General features: G+C 42.7%; 1 protein-coding gene across 3 annotated transcripts; it reads right to left on the reverse strand.

The window, feature by feature from the left end:
* Positions 1 to 464: 464 nt before the first annotated feature.
* LOC139199725 (bridge-like lipid transfer protein family member 2) lies at positions 465 to 18,591 on the reverse strand. Of its 3 annotated transcripts, none has more exons than XM_070828851.1 (40): positions 18,483 to 18,591; positions 17,796 to 17,932; positions 17,532 to 17,658; positions 17,293 to 17,342; positions 17,029 to 17,170; positions 16,830 to 16,948; positions 16,686 to 16,746; positions 16,424 to 16,607; positions 14,833 to 14,956; positions 14,606 to 14,730; positions 14,438 to 14,505; positions 14,194 to 14,330; positions 13,876 to 13,994; positions 13,243 to 13,436; positions 12,711 to 13,008; positions 11,796 to 12,001; positions 10,662 to 11,716; positions 10,354 to 10,541; positions 9,602 to 9,804; positions 8,826 to 8,944; positions 8,484 to 8,707; positions 8,182 to 8,372; positions 7,874 to 7,973; positions 7,571 to 7,770; positions 7,185 to 7,482; positions 6,933 to 7,090; positions 6,385 to 6,591; positions 6,054 to 6,153; positions 5,621 to 5,803; positions 5,377 to 5,498; positions 5,109 to 5,264; positions 4,907 to 5,028; positions 4,627 to 4,807; positions 4,119 to 4,205; positions 3,404 to 3,514; positions 3,184 to 3,319; positions 2,727 to 2,851; positions 2,533 to 2,634; positions 1,545 to 1,679; positions 465 to 1,254 (listed from the first exon to the last, which is right to left on the reverse strand). In XM_070828851.1, exons 2-40 carry the CDS (start codon positions 17,864 to 17,866, stop codon positions 1,069 to 1,071), a joined length of 6,714 nt encoding a protein of 2,237 aa, XP_070684952.1. In that variant the 5' UTR covers positions 17,867 to 17,932; positions 18,483 to 18,591; the 3' UTR covers positions 465 to 1,068. The 3 variants fall into 3 exon arrangements, with proteins under 3 accessions (XP_070684952.1, XP_070684951.1, XP_070684953.1); XM_070828850.1 differs by having other exon boundaries at positions 17,796 to 17,935; XM_070828852.1 differs by lacking the exon at positions 18,483 to 18,591 and adding an exon at positions 18,322 to 18,367 and having other exon boundaries at positions 17,796 to 17,935.
* Between the last annotated feature and the right edge of the window lie 124 nt (positions 18,592 to 18,715).

Raw genomic sequence — 18,715 nt, forward strand, 5'->3', positions numbered from 1 at the left:
TTTTTCCTTCTCAATAAAAATGTGACTGCGATAACAGGCTTAGCAGCGCAGTTATACAAGTACTTCTGACAGAAAACAACCCTGGTTACAAAAATATCAAAATACTTTGCATAAAAAAAGTGCTTCAGTAATAAAATTACAAAACATACACTCAGCCATTAGCCGCAACATATATAGAGAGATATTTTTCGCCACAATACCATCAAACCAAGTGCCATGTTACACAACACATTATACCGTTTTTGCTGCCCTGCTCCTGACATATTGCACTGCAGTGAGGCTCAGTACAAACAGCCAGCTGAGGGATGCAGACAGTCATTTCTAGGTCAAATATAAAATAGCATCAACTGTGGTCATTAGTGGGGAAAGGCCTTCCTGTCAGAGAGACAGTCATACAGCCACATTAGCTTTCATAATTAACAAAACAGATCTGATATATTTATTTATGGCATTTCAAAATCATCTTCTTTTTTTTTTTACAGCTGGCAGCATTGAAGGTGCTTTCAGTTGAGACTTAAACAAGTTTGATGTGCAGCGTTCCTGAGCCAGCAGGAAAAGGTGCTCTCAGTCTTGCATTTATAGGGAAACAGTGAGAGTGAAATGCTAGCTAGACACTGTAAATCTTCCTCGCTACATTCAACACAATGAAAGAGGTGGATATTTTGAAAGCTGCAGAGAGCGTCTGAAATGCAGAGTGACAGTTTAAATGGCACACAAATAAACAAGAGAATATATATATATATTTGGTCAGAATGGCACCCTGGTAATCCTGGAGCTGTTTGGAGTTCCCTGCAGGGATTTTGGCCATAAAATCAAATGTGAGACATATCAAGAGAAATTTTTTCAAAAACTAAAATATTACCTTACGTTCAGCAGGCTCATATAGTACAGTACAGTATCTTCAAAACCATTTGAAACGCTCCACCGTCTCCCTTTTTCACCGAGCCGGGGTGATATTCTGACCTCCCGCTCTTTCCCTGATCTCCGTGCTGAGGGAGTGTGCAGCTGCTGCCGTGGACCATCCAGTCAAGCTGTGACGTGGTGTGAATGTGCGAGTGGTTTGTTGTTTCACTTGCGTCGACTGAAGATGCTTTTCTTGCTGGAGCTTTTGTCCGCGGTGCTGAGGCCGATGAGGAGCCGTGCCTTCTCATCTTCCTCCTGCTGCTGCAGGCTGTTGTCCGACTTCCCCTCAGACGTCTTCCCCCGCAGGTCTGAGCCTGAGGCCGGTTTCAGACGCAGCTTCTCCTTTATCATCTGAGCAGCGCGTAGCAAAAAGAACAAGTACATAAATACTGAACATTTCAGTGTCAGGGCAAATTTATGTTGGTTGTGCTCATTCTCGGCTGTGCTAAATAAATGAAAACAAGTGAAAGAACACGACGGTCTGCAGCAGAGATCATTTTAACTTGCAGAAAGAAATCTAACAACACATTGATCTTTAAGAGCATAGAAGAGCACATGTTGGTAATCTAATCTTAAATAATATACCGGGTTTCAAGCGGTAAACATTTGCTAAGGAGAGGAGTCTAAATCCTAAAATGTACCTGTGCAACAAGTGCTTTCCGGCTGTCCCTCTTCACAGCCATGGCGAAGTCGAGCCACGTCCAGGTATTATTGTGGTACTCCAAACAGGGCAGAACCAGGTTCAGGTCCTTCCAGTCCACACTGCTCTTTTCTCCCTAAAGGAGAGAGATTTTATAGGCACACATTAGATCTAAAAAACATTAGACTACAAATAAAAGAAATACCTCAAACCAACAATAACTTTTTTTATTGGCCATTTGACATCAGAAACGAGCTGAAAACTTTTTTAAGTTGTGAGAGCAAACTTGTTAGCAAACAGTTGCTTATTTACACAGCCAGCAGTTACAGATTGCCATTATTAGTTTCTGGTCATCTGGTAAATATTAGGTCTAGTATTCGCTCTCTTCTGTCTCCACCAACTCCTTATTAAAATACCTGGCTACAATAACAGCCGTGAGGGTGAACCAGAAGATTTAAGTTGTGTGCCATAAAAACAAGACAAAGAAAACAGCTGAAACACGTTAAAACGCTCTGAGGGGGTTCAGAGTCAGGTGATAATTCTTTAAGTTCCTAAGTACAAGCGACACATTTCACAGTCTTGGGATCTGATGTAAACATGTCCACTAACATACTGTGCAGATGTGTACTCCAGTATCTTAATACATTTATTAAAGAATAAAATCTTTTATGCTTCTTTTTCTTTTATTCTTCATCTATGTATTATTCATTATTGCACACGGGCATTTTCAGCAAAGCCTCAACACTCTGCTGTCCTTCATTTAATGGTAAAAAAGCCTGACATTATCTTTCAGTCTAGCGATATAACGCCTTTGCTGTAGAGTTTGAACTATAAAGAAAGTTACAGAGGTCCAAAGGCATTAACATCTTATCCACAATAATAGATAATTCATACAAAACTATCTGAGCTGTTCTGAGGTCATTACAGACTAATACTTTTCAGTCTCATCTGTGTAGTTCACCAACAACTGTGATGAACAGAAAACTCACCTTATAGCTGACACAGAGGGGCACTTGGGGAATCTTGATGTAGATGAAGGAATTGTTCATAGCAGCTCGCTCCTTCATCTTATCAATGTCGTCTACAGGATGCTGGTGGGAGGTTATTATAAAATAGTTAGACTTAAGTTTACAATTTTGTTGTTCATCTCATCAGAGCACGGATGATCAAAAAGTATGAATACCTCTGGTGGTTTCCTGAATGACCTCCTGACCCCCGCAGTGCGGTTCAATCCCTGGGCGACACCTTTGCTGGGGCCCATGGCACCCATGGTGTCCTCTGATGACTGGCGAGGCTTGACAGGGATACCTGTGACACATACCGCATCAGCATCAGCACCGGCACTGTGGCCTCTGGGTGACTCTGCACCCAACACCTTATACTCCCACTGAGCCTCTCCCTCTCACACACATCTCAAGGTCATATCCAAAGTGACAAAGCCTTTTACTAGCTCAGAGGGATGACATAACTCAGTACAGGCTATTCAATACCACACACACACACACACACACACACACACACACATCTGGCAGAGAAAATGGAAACTATTATTGATCAGTTAGCTGGCATAGATTACACAGAGATTTGACACTAAGTGCTACTAAGCTTACTGCTGTCATATTGCCACTGTAAAAACACACCTGTAGTGACCAGTCTGAACTTGTCTTCCTCGTCAGTGACCTCCTCCTCCTCAACATTTCTTCCTGGGAAGAAAAATCCCATCATCCTTTTGAAGAACTGGTACATCAGCTGGATGGTGAGAGGCACCACGTTCACCTGATGATGAAAACAATCATTTGAAATAAAATAAACCGCGATCCAAATGTTTCAGTGAATGCGGCGGCGCGTGATCTTCCTCACCTCAAAGTGTTCCTTTACAGAGATTCCTCCCACAGGGGGGCGCACTTTACTGAAGATACGCAAAGCAAACTGCCGTCCTGACTGGCAGGTACTCTGAGGCCGCAGTACGACCTATAAACGGAGAGGGAGTTAATTTCATCTCCAGCAACATCACAAATGAAGCTCTAGTGATATTCAGAGTGAAAACTCTGTTGAGCACTACACTTATAACAACATCTAACAACACTTGTTGCATATTATGGATGACATGAACACGGTATGGACAACATCATAAGTGAAGTAACTTGTTGTGAGTCTTTGGTCACACATGCATCAGTGAATCCTTGAATGTGCATGCAACACTGACTATGAAACTCTGAAGAGCCACTCAGTGATCCCATCTGGACAAACAAGATGGAGTCAACACAGACATTCAGTCTTGTCACTGTACCAACACTGTACATACCCTCACACGCTGCACGGAGGAAACCAGGCAGAGTCATAAATATTCATAAATATCGCATATTGTAGGTGTTTGCGAAATATATGTTAACAACATCTCTCAGCATCAAAAGGATGCTTATGCTTATGAAGGTCATTGTATTTTGTTGCATAATTAAGGCTAAAAACTAACTAAAGTCAAATGAAGTGAATTTGTCCTTTTATTTTGGTAACTGAAAAACAAACAAACATAAAGCTAATGCAGCCAAATCTGAATAATGAGAGTCAAATCTACCTTGTATGCTGCGTTGGGCAGTAGGTTGTTCATTGTGAACCACCCCAACTCCAAAAGATGCTCTGCTGTGTCATCAGACTTGTTGAGCTGTGGATAGAAAGTATTCACAGAGTCATCAACATGTACCATCATCACTGACTACGTATAATATTGGATGTAAAATATCACATCTTTTTGCATTTAGCTGGTGCCTTTTATTTAAGAGAAACATCCAACAAATGCAGCAGTAGGATGTGTAATATATTCTTGTTATACTAGAGGAGACAATGAAATATAGAATGCTAGAAAAAGCTAGAGCCAATGCAAATAAGAGCCACAGGAGACAGAGGGAATGTTTTTTTCTTTTCCGGCGAATAATAAAAGAGGGTATCTGAGGAGACAGATGCTTTAGTGGGAGGTTTTCAGCCTCAGATGAAAGATAAGAAGTGACTCTATTGTCCTGTCTGCATTAGGATCATGTGCCAGCTGTTTCAAACTCCCCACCATTGTGGTTCCTTGCTGTGCTGACCTTACTGTACATGAATCTCTGCAGCTCCAACTCAGCAATGCCAAGCTGGCCATCCTCTTCGGTCAAACACCAGCGGGCCTGGGCGAAGTAGATCTCCGTTCTTCTCACCACGCTCACATCCTCTGGGGGCTTCCGCAGCTCCAGCTTATTTGCCCGTTGCAGCTGGAAGTCCTTAAAACACCTGGCAGATAAAATATATTATATTATATCAATACATCTATTTTTCATCTGTGTGCCATTTCTTCTCCGTATTGGGTGGGAATGACTGCTGATGTGAGACCTGATGAGAATATTGAGCTCTTCGCTCTTCATCTGCATGTCATTCTTCTCCTGGTTTAGCTGGTTCTGCAGTCTTGTGTTGATCTCCATCAGTTCATCACCACTCAGTTCATCAGGCTGTGCCTGCAAGATGATGTAGAAACTTAAATAACAGTACAATTTCGGAAACAAATTATAGACTCATGACACACTAGATGACTAACCCTGATGTTGGAGTAAATCTGTTTCTCAAGGCGTCTAATCTGAGCAAGGTGCTGCCTCACTGCCTCCTGTAGATGCAAGATGCTACTGCGCTGCTCCTCTGGGTTACTAGAAATCTCCAGCTGGAAACGCACACGCTGCTTTTTCTCACTGTGCTCCTGGAAACACCAAATGTCCAGATGATAAAATACACAGAGCAAGTAATAAAAAACATTGGTCAGGACATGAAAATCATTTAAAAACTGAGATTACTAACGAATTGATGCTCACCTTGCGTCTGGGCTCCACGTGTAACAGCAGGTTGTTGACGATGTCCAGGATCATGGCGTACTGAACAGGGTTAGTGGATATCTCGAGATCATGGTGAATGAGGGTGAAGGTGTCCACAGCCCCTATTAAATCAACAGACAAAAACTTTTTAAAGCTCATACATGCTGTTATTGGTTTTATGGGAACCCTGGGGCATTCTTCCCTGCAGGCTGAGGATACACAGTTTGTAGGTGGTCAGACATACCAGCCTGTTTTTTCAGCAGGTCCTCTTTCTCATGGTTGTTCCTCAGCTCTGGTGGTTTGATCTGTGTGGCCACCTCTGGGTTGATGTCGTGACTGTAACTGATGTAGTGCATCCGGCAGCTACAACGTGAGATGATACGCTGAACCTGCTGAGCCTCGTTCACCTGGGCCGGCTGGTTCCAGTCTACAGACCCAAAAGATTTCATTATTCTTAAAATAGTACAGTCAATCAGAATCCCTCTACAGATACACACCGGGAAAAACAGCAGACAGTGCAAGACATACATTTCTTAACATGCAGTACACACAAGATCTCTTCTTTTATTCAGGAAAGTGTCCAACTGTGCATATATTTTCAAAAACACATCTATAGGATGAGGAGGTGTGCACCACGTGGTGAGGAAGAGCAGTCCTGTGTGTGAGAAGCCATTTACCTGTAGTAGTGCTAACCATTCCTCCCACAGCCTGGCCACTCTCCATCAGCTCCAGCACTGAGTCAAGATTACGCTGCCTGTGTTCCTCTATGTTTTTCACCTAAACACAACCCAAACAAAGAGTCAAGAGTAAATCAGAGCGGGAGCAGTGCAGCACACAGCAGGAGAGTTACTATAAATAGCCCTGGTAATAGCATTACCTTTGCACCACATAAAAGTTCAAAAGGGGGCAAACGCTGCCCTTTTCCGAATATACTATAGTTCCACTGGACGACACTCATCTATGTAGTTCAGACCCCTGGTATGAATATCAGCTGAGAGTTGTGCTTACCTCCAGCCACAACTGTCTGTCCTCTTGCTCAGATGGGTTGGGCTCCATGGTGGCAAAGTACTGCATGCCGTCTAACAGACAGGTCCAGGTGGTTTTCTGCTTCAGGGTGTCGTTGTACCAGGCAGGGTGGTGCTCACACTGGAGCAACTGAGCCTTTGCTGCAGACACCAGCACACAGCCTGCAGTCTCTGTGCCACGCAACATCATCTGGGTAAAGCAAAGAATGAGAATATACAAACTTGGGCCACCCATATTGGCCTGCATTCAACCATCTTTTACAGAAATCAATTATGAAAAGCAGAAACTTTTCAGTATCAAATATGCCCTTTTGAGTTTTGAAAGAGCCTCATCGGCCTCATCGGCACGTTGGCACAGGCACCAATAGTGGATTCTCTCATTTCAAACATGATCTTCAATTAGAGGTCAAAAGATGGAAACCAGCAAAACTGGAGAAAACATGCTTTTAAAGTGAAAATAAGTAAGAATGTGACCTTGCAACAAGGAAAACTAAACAAATCACAGAAATAAAAATGGTGTTATCAAGGCACCTGACAGTTGACCAACTCGATAAACCAGTTGCGGTTATAGACATCATCGGTCTGACAGGCTGCGATGCCACACAGCTGGTCGCTGACACCAGAGTCCTCCTCTGAAAACACCACAAACTTATCCGTTTCCTCGATCAGTTTCTGGAGCATAGACGTTCCTAAAGAGTGAAAGAGTGGAAAATCAGAAGAGGTTAGTGGATCTTAAAAGACTGTTGGGTGTTTTTGGCTGATTCAGACTAACTACATCCTCACCTTCATGTTGACTTTTTTCTGCTCGACTGACAGTAGGCATAACTGGTGTGGTAGGGGCTGCGGTGGGGGAGTAGTTGGAAGGAGAGCGTTTAAGCTTCTTGGTCTGAAGCTGTGTGTCGATCCTCAAACCCTTCAAAGCTTCAGTGGAGAGGTTTCTCTTTAGTACAGATGCCTTTTTATAACCGTCGTACAGCCCAAAGGCTATGTTCCTGTTAGTGGTGGTCCATGAAGCACGCAGGTCCACCAGGCGCAGTTTGTGAGTGTAGGAGGCATTCGTCTCATCCTTCTGGTTCACCTCCTGCCAGAAATATTGCGAAATGATCTTGATTATGAATGCAGCCACAGTGAAGAACAGGCTTGTGCTTCAGTCCTCTCTTGGGTTTTACCTCCTCCGTGCGGTTGCTCTGTCGCTGGTAGCTCAGGGAGGACAGGCTGAGGAGGTGAGTCTTCTTCACCTGAGCGTTGATCTGGTGGTCAGCTGTCTCGTCCCAGGTGGACGCCATCAGGTGAACCGTCACTTGAGACAGCTCACTAACCATCTGAGTCACATTCCATTCAGAGATCAGCCTCCTCATCACAGTGCCAGCTGAGAGACACACATACATCCACATTAACAAAAACTATACAAACTACTTCATGTTCTGTTGTTCTAAAACAATCCAGGAAGGGTATCATGCGAATGCCTGTACCCTGTGGAATAAGCCTCTGTGCCCCTCGAGTGAAGACATGGCCTTTGTTGCACTCCACTTGGATTCCTCTCTGTTGGGCGAAGGAGGCCCAGTAATGCACCTGAAGGACACACAATATGTAGAAGTGTATACATGTGGTAGATATTAGGTGTAAACTAATAAAGGGGAAGATCTAGGTAAATTATCTGTCAGAAACAAAAGGAACATCCTGTACTGTGTAAGTGACTGCAAATGTAGATTTTATGGTAAAAATACAAAGCAGATTTTTAGTGGACTGTTGCTGGAAGGCAGCCTAGAAAAATACTTACTTGTAGTTGAGGGAAGGCAGCTGTGTAGGACATCTGTTTGTAGTGCTGACCCAGCTTCTTGCGGATGGGCCTGAGGCTGTGGAAGAGCTTGCCTCGACAAATCGGTCGAGAAACCCCCGTCCAGGTAGCCCAAAAGTTCTGCATCCATCGCAGAGTGCTGCTGTACAGCAGGATTCGAGGCTGGGTGGGCTCTACACAGAAAAAAAACACAGAGAGTTCTCTTCAGCAAAATACATAAACCATACTAGTTTTTCAAGTGCAGTGGGCTTGTCTTAGATAGAAGATGGCGAACAGAATCGTACCTTTGCCACAGTGCTGGTTAAGGTCCATGGTGATGGAGAGGTTTAAGTTCTCAGAGCGAAAGGCTCTGTAGGAGTCATGAGGTTGTCCTGAGGTCACATCTGCAATGTTCTCCGCACAGCAGAGCATTACAGCATGGTGGTCATGGGGGTTACCATGGCAAAGCCATTGGAGGTCAAGGGTCATACACAGGTTGGGCAGTTGTAGAAAACGGATATCATCATACCTAGTATGGGGGAAAGAGGCACTTATATTACAACATTCAAATATATAAAAGTTATAATATAACTTAATATAAAGTTAATCATATCAAAGTTGCATTTAACCATGATGGCTTCGCTTACTTTGATGCTGTCCTGACGTTTACATCCAGATCTCCTTTAAAAACAAACTGCCCCGGGTTCCAGTCAAAGTTCAGCTTATTCCACTCCCAGTGCAGGTTTTCTGTAGTGTTGTATGGGTCCTATAAGAATGCAACATTAATCTTTATATTAGACATCACGCAGCTCATCCATCCATTATCTATATCGCTTACAGGGTGATGGGGGGGCTGGAGCGAAATCAAGCGGACACTGGACGACAGGTGGGATACAACCTGGACTGGTCGCCAGTCGATCGCAGGGCCAACACGTAGACTTGGACAATGGGCAATTTAGAGTCACCAGTTAACCTAACCTGCATGTCTTTGGACTGTGGGAGGAAGCCAGAGTACCCAGAGAGAACCCACTCAAGCACGGGGAGGACATGCAAACTCCACACGAGAGGCCCCAGCAGACCCGAACAAGGAAACAACTTGCTGTGAGGCAACAGTGCACCACCATGCTGCCCTCACGTAGCTCAGTTACCACTAAAAACTATAATATAAAAAAGCTTTTGGTACACCTGTGCAATCTAATGCAATTCAATACAACAGCCCTGTCGTAAATTCTAAAAAACTGAACACTATAGACATCATATCAGTAGACTTTATAGCAGAACAGTTGCATTGGATCACATTAGATTGTACATGTGTATCTAGGGATTAAAACATTTGTCAAAAATATCTTTATATAATAATAATCAACTAGAGACTTGAGAACAGTTGAGTTTGCTAGGTTTACATTGTTTTGCACATTTTTACCTCTGTAGCCAGCTGATGAAGATTGGCCTGATCAATATCCATAACCCAGCGCCCATGCAGAAGAAGACGACTTTTGTCCCACCAGGCCAGAGGAGGCGAGGGATCAACTGTTGGTTTGGTCAGCAGGTCAACAGACTGGCCAATCAAAGTCCAGGCAGGGTCCCAACATGGCCCCCATACAATAGTGTACAGAGAGATGTTCGCTGCATAAAGAGAATATTCAATGAGAGACATAACCTCAAATTACCCAACAGCAATTGCACAACTGGGGCTATTATGATGTTCATGATTCTTTTGCAAACTACTGATTATGATTCACCAGCCCCATGACCATTTCACAAGTGTGTGCTTGATTTCAGGAAATCACATCACTTTGTTTCTCTTGAGAGCTGCTACAAAGTTTTGTTTTTACTCCAGTTATTCGAGTTACTATAGTTTCAAATAACTACTTACTGCTTTTCTACTAGAGGGAGAAGCTACCACACTCAATCAAACTTAATTCTTTCCTCTCAATTTTGTGCCCGTTAGACTATTTTTTACTACATTTATCGTTCCCTATATGCACAGTTTCTCTCTTCCTTTGCCCTGCAGATGCCTACTTCTGCTTTTTAACTTCTGTTTTGAAAATCTGTGACTGGTCAGGCATAATGAAGACTGGGATATATAGGATGCAAACTGATAAAAATCAAACAAGCAGAGGATTGTTCTCAGTTTGTTCGGCATAGCATGGTCGCAGTGTGACTGTAACTCACATTTGAAATCATAGTAGAACTTGAGTGGTGGCATATTCCTGTGAACCGTCACATCACCCCATGGTGGACCAAGAGGGACGGTCTCTTTGCGATGAGCTCTGGCCTGCCCGTCCTGCTCGGTCCCAATCAGACGCCCCAACAGCTCCCATTCCCGGATCTCAAACAGGTAGCGAGGGTAATCCCGAATTCTCACTGGCACAACAGTAAGAGAGGAAACGCAGAAATAAGCTTAAAACTGTGAGACATTTAATTACATTTTATTTCCAATGTTGTCACATCGGTAATTAATGTTGCACATTTTTATTGACTTGCCCAAAAATGCATCCAGTTTGAACTTGACTGCGCGGCACCACTGGACCACCAGGGGGAGTCCATCTCTGGGGAAGGGACTGATCCCGTCGATGTCCCTCAGCTGCTCTCTCACCCTCTCTGGCCCATGAAGAGACTCATCTGCCAGGGCTACTAGCTCCAGGTCTGACACAGTCCAGGTCAGCAGAGACTTCCTCATGGGTGTGTTGGCGTAGAGGCGGCGTGAGCGCTGGATGTAGATCTCAATGTGCTTTTTCTCCAGTGAACTATACAGCTCTTCAATCTTTCTGGCAGGGAGAAGTTCTCCATGTTGCTTGCGCAGATCTGCCACCTTCTTATCCAGAAGCTGAAGACGCTTCGCACTTTCCTTGCTCTCATCCTTCATTAGCTCGTAGTTGTCTCGAAGCTTGATTTCAAAGATGTCGTCCAGGAAGACGAACGAGAACTGACTGATTTTGAACACCAGGTCGGGAGGCAGACTTTGGACGGTGGTGGCATGGCTTGGGGAGCGATGCAGAGTCTTGAGCCACTTCTGTACACTAATGGCCATGTCAAAGGTGTTAGAGAAATTGTACTGGTAGGGGAACTCAACAGACAGAGAGGGGCAAGTGAGGACCCACACACGGTTGTGAGGAGTGGTGAGGAAGGGGAAGGTGTCCCTGTGCAGCTGCATCTCAGTCAACTCTGTGTGCGTTTCAACATCCAGATCTTTAAAGGAGACGATGTTGTTGCCATCGAAGTTGAAGATCACGGACGGAGACTGTATGTGCATGGAACCAGTGTGCTTGGACACAGAGAGGGCTTCTGTGTGCAGGAGAATATAGTTCTGCTCACTAACATGGGCTGTCAAACGAGCGCAGCCCAGTTCAGCACGCAAACACAGCCCTTTACTCTTGCTTGAAATAATTTCACTCTCCGCAGATGTGACCGGACTGTTCTCTCCCCTTTCTCCACAAAGCATGAACCAACAAGCCTGAGCTTCAGTCAGGTGCTGATATAAGACCATGTGGTCTGGTGGCGTCCATTCGACAGTGACCTCCTCTTCACATTGAATCTGAGAAGACACAAAATATGAATACAGACACAGAAGTTCATTCAGTCCAGACAAATAAAACAGAACGAGATCTGATTACCTGTAAGGTGTGGGTGTTGACGTGGTAACAAAAGGCTATTGTAGTGAGTTTGAGCACAGGGTTGGGGGTTTGGGAGGCGGGGCAACAAGACTCCATGTTCTCTGTGATCGTTTTGATCGCTGACAAGTTAACACCTTGTAGAGACACCGTGTAGCTCTCTACAGAGCTCAGGACTCTGACAGTGTCCATCCGCAAAGACACCGCTCCTATAAAGAAAACACAAGTAAATACAACATGATAATTAAAGGTGATGATAGACTGCCAGATAACGAAGATGCAATTATTCCTCTAATACTTTTGTCCATTTGTTTTATCTTCTCTAACAAATATATTTGGCATTGTTTATGATGAATGAAAACTAAAGCAGAGACCTAGAGTTGCAATTAACATTTTCATTATCAGATAATCTGACTTCTTGATTTTTGGATCTATTAAATGTCAGAACAGATTATATATCTTCAAATAGCTTGTTTTGTTCAGCCAACAGTCCAAAACCCCAAAAGATTCAGTTTACTGTCACATACAGCAGAAAAAGAGCAGATGGTAGGTAATGTTTGGCAGTCTCTGAAAAATTACTTGAAAAATTATTCGATAATCAAAATAATTCCTAAATTTTCTGTCGACTGTAAAATGTTAATAGACTAATCATTGGAGCTTCATAAAAATCACATCTATTTGGGCTTTGTAGTTCCTGTAGACAACAAAACTGCTTACTTGAAAAAAATGTAAATGAAAACAGTAGAATTAAGACCTGTAAATACATCCTGCTGTTTGTAAGGACAAGGAATCAGTAAGTAAGCATATAATAAGTAATACAATAGCTAGATAGATTAATATATATGTCCCATGTCCAGCAGAGCAGCAGACAACACTTTTTAATCACACAAGCTTTTAAAATATTGTGAAATAGCTTACCTGCCAGATTAGACAGTGTGAACACGTTAACATCCTCCAGACAACAGTCCAGTTTAAACAGCAGGTGTAGCTGTGAGGACGGGATGGGCTGGACAGTGTCGTCACTAGGGGGAGACACTAAGGCCGCATCTGACAGCTGTGGCCCCGTGTCACGAGGAATACAGATGAGAGACAGCAGGCGAGACAGACACAGTGCACATGTTTCTGAAAGCTCCACTTGAAGCCCTTTCAGACTGGACTCCACGCTCAAACTTGGAAACTGGCTACTCGACATCGCGAGGGGTCGGTTATAACTACCCTGGAGGGATGAGATTAAAAGTACATGAACATTAGCAATCGAGCATATCAATAACTTCTTCTCAGTAACTTACCAAACATAAAAAGCATTTTAGTTGGGAGCAGCATGTTCACAAGTGAAGCACACGTGGCACTTCACAGAAGATTGTTGATTAGAAGTATTTTAAAAAGCTGGAAATGAATCTAATGCATCATTATACACACCATAAAACATATAAATCATTTGTGCTCCTACCTGAAGACTGAGAGAGTCTAAAATTAGCGCTTCTCCCCACACATGTTTACCAGGAGGGTGGGGTGCTTGTTGGATATGAGATCCTTGGCCAACTCTCCACCAGAAATTGTCCAGGGACAGTGAGGCACGCTGGTGCACATTTTGGGACTCTGAGCTCTCTGGGTCAGCTTTAATGTCGAGAAGATGCTGCAGTTCTACACACACAAGACGTAAAAACATCATAAAACATTATTTTGAGGATATATGTTGAAGTGCTGCAGTATTGTGATTTAAGCTATAGCCATTAAAAGCCAACAGGTTTAAAAGGAATACAAGTTAATGTGTAACTTTTAGAGGACACTCTAAGAAAAGGCCTTATCTAATCTACTTTGGCATGTTTGAAGAAGGTTGACCCTGCTACAGAATAAAAACCACCACAATTTATTGAAGGAAGGACATGCATGTGATGCAAGTAATAACATTAAGAGCTTTTGTTTACCACAAGGTGTTGAGGTTATTCTTTAACGCAACGATGCCATCATTTTACAGTGTAGCAATATCCTCATAAGACGTTCACGTGCCTTTCTGTGTGTGTGTGTGTGTGTTTGTGTGTGTGTATGAGCATGTGTGCAGCATGTAAAAGACCTGCAGTACCTGCACTGGCAGACAGGAAGCCTAGAGCAAATGGCGTTGTGTCTCCCAGCTGAACAGACACATTAATGTTTGATACAGAGGAGGTGATCATCACAGGAGCATCCAGGTGAGGGAGGCACCTGAGGAAAAGGAGGGTGGGCAAATAGTCTAATGGACTGCACAACACAACAATGCAGTGGAGGAACACAATACAGAATGGATAAGATGGATAAGACAGAAAAGACAGTAAAAAGGTGTTAGGTTATTCTTTTCACTGCAGTAGGAGAGTTTAGGAAAATAGACATATAGAGATCTAAGCCTTTTCCTTTTGCAACTTGCCTTTTTCTATGAGCTGCCTTCCTGTGGATTAGCTGTTCCCATGGAAATAGATTCAGCCAATGGGAGAACTCCTGGTGACGGTAGTGGATGATGCAAGTGTTGACTGTAAATGACCCTGAGATGTCAATTGATGTAACCTAAATGTTGAAAAGCACAAGAGACAAATTCAGAATGATGTCAAGGTATGAAACATAGATTTAAGAAGGTTTGCTCTTGACATGTAACCATCCAGCATCGTCCTCACCTGCCAGGTTGTCTTGAGAGTGTTCACACAAAGGATTCTTTGCCTACTTTGTGAGAGGAGAAGTCCATCTGCCAATAATAAAAAAAAAAAAAAAAAAAGCGTTATTCCCAGTTTTTTCCTTGATCCAACTCTCTCTGCATTGCGTCTGGCAACCAGCTGTCCACTAACCCTCTAGAAGGAGCTCCAGGCTGCTCTGGGGAAAACTCAGCTCAGGAGTGAAGCTTTTTAGAGGAAGCTGCTCTTCATCACGTCCATAGCAGACTTTCAGAGACTTCAGCGTCCAGTTCAAGTGTCTGTACAAGCAGGAAAGTGAGTCATACAATGTTGAAATCCATTAGTCATTCAATAGGATATCACTATAACTATATGCAGTTGATGATAAAATGTTGGCTCACCTTTTCTGGCTGTGCATGGACAGGGTTACATTTGTATTATCAAATTCCACATCGACCTTGTGGGGAATCAGCCGATGAAACCGCTCGACAGTCTCAGTCTGAATGAACTCAGTGCTTTCACACTCTGAAAGAGCATTAATACTAGTAAGTCACAATTTTATGTACGGTGTTATCAAGAATGTCAAGAAAGTCGCGGATTATTTATGAGGAATAGCAACTAAACAATCTGCTAAATAGTTGTCGAAGCAAAAAATAAGTCTATACAAGTCTATAGTATGTAATAAATACAATCAAATTTTGATTTAACATTTTAAAAGTTTTGAATGTCACAGCTTTTGACTATAAACGTAAAGCATCTGGATCAATAACAACACCACTTAAATGCTTTGGGTTCTGGGTTCTAAAAATAGGCTTTGCATTGAAATACACTCCTGATCAAAATCTTAAGACCGGGGGAAAAATGACAAGAATTCGCATTTCGCATTGCTGGATTATAAGGAGGTTGCAAGTAGAGCTTCAAAATAAAAAAAGAAGAAACAGGTGCAAGAGACAAAAAATAGAGAGTAGGCAATTTATTGAAAACTGCATTTAAAGTCAAACAGGCTGTTTTCAGCTGATCAAAAGCCCAAAAAGACGCCTTGCTTGTGCAGCTCAACGATCCTACCACGGTCAAAGACAGAAAGCCTTTTTGCCTTTGCCATCATGTGTTAATGCCTGAATGAAAATGACATGAAAGCCAGATTTTTGTGCAGATTTTAACATTTTAAGGCTATGGTCTTAAACTTTTGATCAGCTGATGAACAGCCTGTTTGAGTTTAAATGCAGTTTTCAATAAATTGCCTGCTCTCTATTTTTTGTCTCTTGCTCCTGTTTCTTCTTTTTGTATTTTGAAGCTCTACAGGTTACAACCTGCTTACGATCCAGCAATGCGACATGCGAATTCTTGTAATTTTTCCCCCGGTCTTAAGATTTTGATCAGGAGTGTACCTGAATGTACTAAAAGTGTCTTTTTTTCCCCCATTGTACTTGCTGGTTTGTGTGTGTATACAAGCAAAACTGCCAGCGTACAGTTATTTAACTCTTCGTTCAGTGAATAATGACCCAAAAGACCTGCAGATATGTAAAGAAATAATGAAAAACTGCAAGAACTTAAATGTATTAAGTACTTGACATCATTTTACCAACTTTTACTTACTTTTTTTACACTGCATCATTTAGGCTTTATATGATGCGTGAGGTTAGAGCAAATCTATTTACTATTAAGAATGCGGACATCAAGCACCTACAGAGGTCAATAAAGCCCTGTGATATTTTGCTGGTTAACAGAACAGCTAAAAATATCACAGAATGCTAGACATCCAAGCATTTTTAGAAAAGGTTATTGGTGTAAAGCCAGTGGAAAACAATCATCAGTGCTGTCATGGTCTTCGAAATGTACAGTAATCAAAGCCTGACTTCCTCTATTCTTCTAACATCTCTGGAAAGTGGACACTTTGTCAAGGCTGTAAGGACACTTGTTTGTTAGATTACTCTAATAATCCTTTGGACGTTTAAAAAAAATAAATAAATAAAAATCTTAGCGTTTGCTCACCAGATGCATCATTAATGCTCTTTTTGGGAGATGGGGGCAGCAGGAGTTGGCTGAGAAATAGTCCCTCATGCAGCTCTGCTATAAGTGTCCTCACACTCAGGGATAAACAACCTGGCCTCATCTCTGGTAGGTGCACATCTCCAGACAGCAGCAGGCTCAGGGACACTTCTGCCAAACATATATCCTGCAATAGACAGCAAATTAGTCACACACACACACTCAATAATAACTTTATATTTTAAGTAAAAATATCAGAACTCACCAGTTGACTGCTTTTAAGCACTTTACTGCTTAGCTGCCCGACTGAGAAGTCCCACGCCAGCCTGCGACGACAGTTGGAAAATTATGAATATGCAGAATGGTCCTGGGTTGGGATAATAAAAAATAATGTGAACTGCGTAGTTACCTTTTACTCTGGTGGTCAAGTAACAAGGTGATGCCAGTAATGGTCATGTGCCATAGAGACTCTGATAGTGCTAGGTTCAGTACCATCACATTGATCGAGCTGATGTGGATTGACAGCAGCTGAAAACACAAAATAGCAAGTGAGATATTGTCTACAAAGTCAGTTTATTAAAAGACAGACCAAACATAAGGCTCCATACTTGTGACACAAAGCGCAGTGTTGTGGGGCTGATTGAAATTGGCCCAGACTTTTTTCCATGGCTCTTCTTCATTAAAGGTCTAAGCGGAGCTTGCAAGTCAAACCTAATTCTGGTTTCACCAACACACAATGCCAGGTATCTCCTGAAACACAAAAACGCAGTAACTGTCTCAATATTTTCTTATAAGGGTTTAGCATCTTTAACTAATTTGCAGAAAGATTTCATCTCAATCTATCCAACCGACAAAGAAATGTGAGAACTTACGGCAAATCTTGGTTTAGAAGTTTACTTGAAATCCATATTCTGTCAATTTCCTGTTGTACAGAGAGTCACTGTTAAGGCAGAGTAACTCAAGAAGTACCTTCTTTACATTTTGTGACCGTAGACAAACAACAAAAAATGTGTTTTGGCCACTGCTGAGGCAAACATGCTTCCCCAGAAATGGGAGCAGCCTCATAAATGAGCTCAGCACATAAATGTCATGTAAACAAAGTGTGTCTTACCAGGGTATGCTGGGGGTGAAACTGGATACTAACTCCTTGGACAGAAAACAGTCCTACTGATTTGATTTTTAGATCTGCATTCAGTGCAGTCTGGAAGAACCGCACAGCCAAGGTGCATATGAGCCACCTAGAAAATACAAACAAGAGCAGAAATCTTTGATATTGTCTCTAAATGTCCCTAAAACAAAGAAAATGAAGCACAGGAAACATCTGAGTTGAATCTAGTGAGCAGTGTTATGTTAAAATCACTGGCACATTTCTCACCTGAAAATAACACATGACAGCACAATCCCAAGCAGAAGAATCAGGAGCAGAGATATCAGCAAGAGAGACATTGTGTCCCAAATTGTTCACACCCAAATCTTTGACATGAGTCTGGCTGCTCCTCCATCTGCAATCAGCTGCTGTCAAACAGGAAGAGATGCACTTCAGCCTAACACATCTTACATTCAGGGTAGAACAGCTGGGTGTGACGGAGCTGCTACGAGAAACCAATAATCAACAACTTGTCCATCACTGTAACATTTTCTGTGCACATCCAGAAAAGTTAGTTGAGTGTTTCACAGCTAACGGGAACAGCTAGTTAGCCTCACAATGCTAACAGTGCTAATTAACTACAGTGTAGTTACAAACGGAACTAGAGCTAAACTTTATCACTCCACAGTGTGAAAAACCTTGACCTAAACTAAGTCTTATTCACTACCAAGCGGTGACAAAACAGTGACACACTGCCAAGGGGCAGCAGCTTTAGCCTAAATTAAGCAAGCATGAAATACTTGAAGATATTTACCGCCGCGTCATCCAAAAATCAGCAGCAAATCTGTGCTAGCATGCTAACGCTACGGCTAACTTAGCATAGCTGCTAGGCTGGTGCACACAACTTAGCATTTTTTGTGTTTTAGCACCTACTGTACGCGTCTTTGGCTTCCGTGAACAAGCAGGTGTACTCACCCCAACATGCTCAAAGTGTTGGTTTTTCGTTGAACGGCATAGTGCTGCAGAGAGCGGTTACTCCTGACAGTTAACAGCTCAGAGAGAGTAAACACTCCGGCGGCTCTCTGCTCCGGTCCGCCCTGCTCAGCTCAGCTCGGCTCAGCTCAGCTGGCAGAGCAGCTGGAACAACGCCAAAGCCACTGCAAATATTAACTTTTAACCTCTGCAATCAAAAACTCCAGTTTAACCCC

This window comes from Pempheris klunzingeri, chromosome 4 (genome assembly GCF_042242105.1).
Source record: "Pempheris klunzingeri isolate RE-2024b chromosome 4, fPemKlu1.hap1, whole genome shotgun sequence".
NCBI lineage: Eukaryota > Metazoa > Chordata > Actinopteri > Acropomatiformes > Pempheridae > Pempheris > Pempheris klunzingeri.

Coding starts and splice junctions, on each gene's coding strand:
- LOC139199725 (XM_070828851.1), bottom strand. CDS start 17,866: ATGTCTCTCTTGCTGATATCTCTGCTCCTGATTCTTCTGCTTGGGATT. Junction 3,320..3,403: donor CTGTAAAGGAACACTTTGAG/GTGAGGAAGATC, acceptor TTTCATCATCAG/GTGAACGTGGTGCCTCTCAC. Junction 2,852..3,183: donor GTTCAGACTGGTCACTACAG/GTGTGTTTTTAC, acceptor TATGTGTCACAG/GTATCCCTGTCAAGCCTCGC.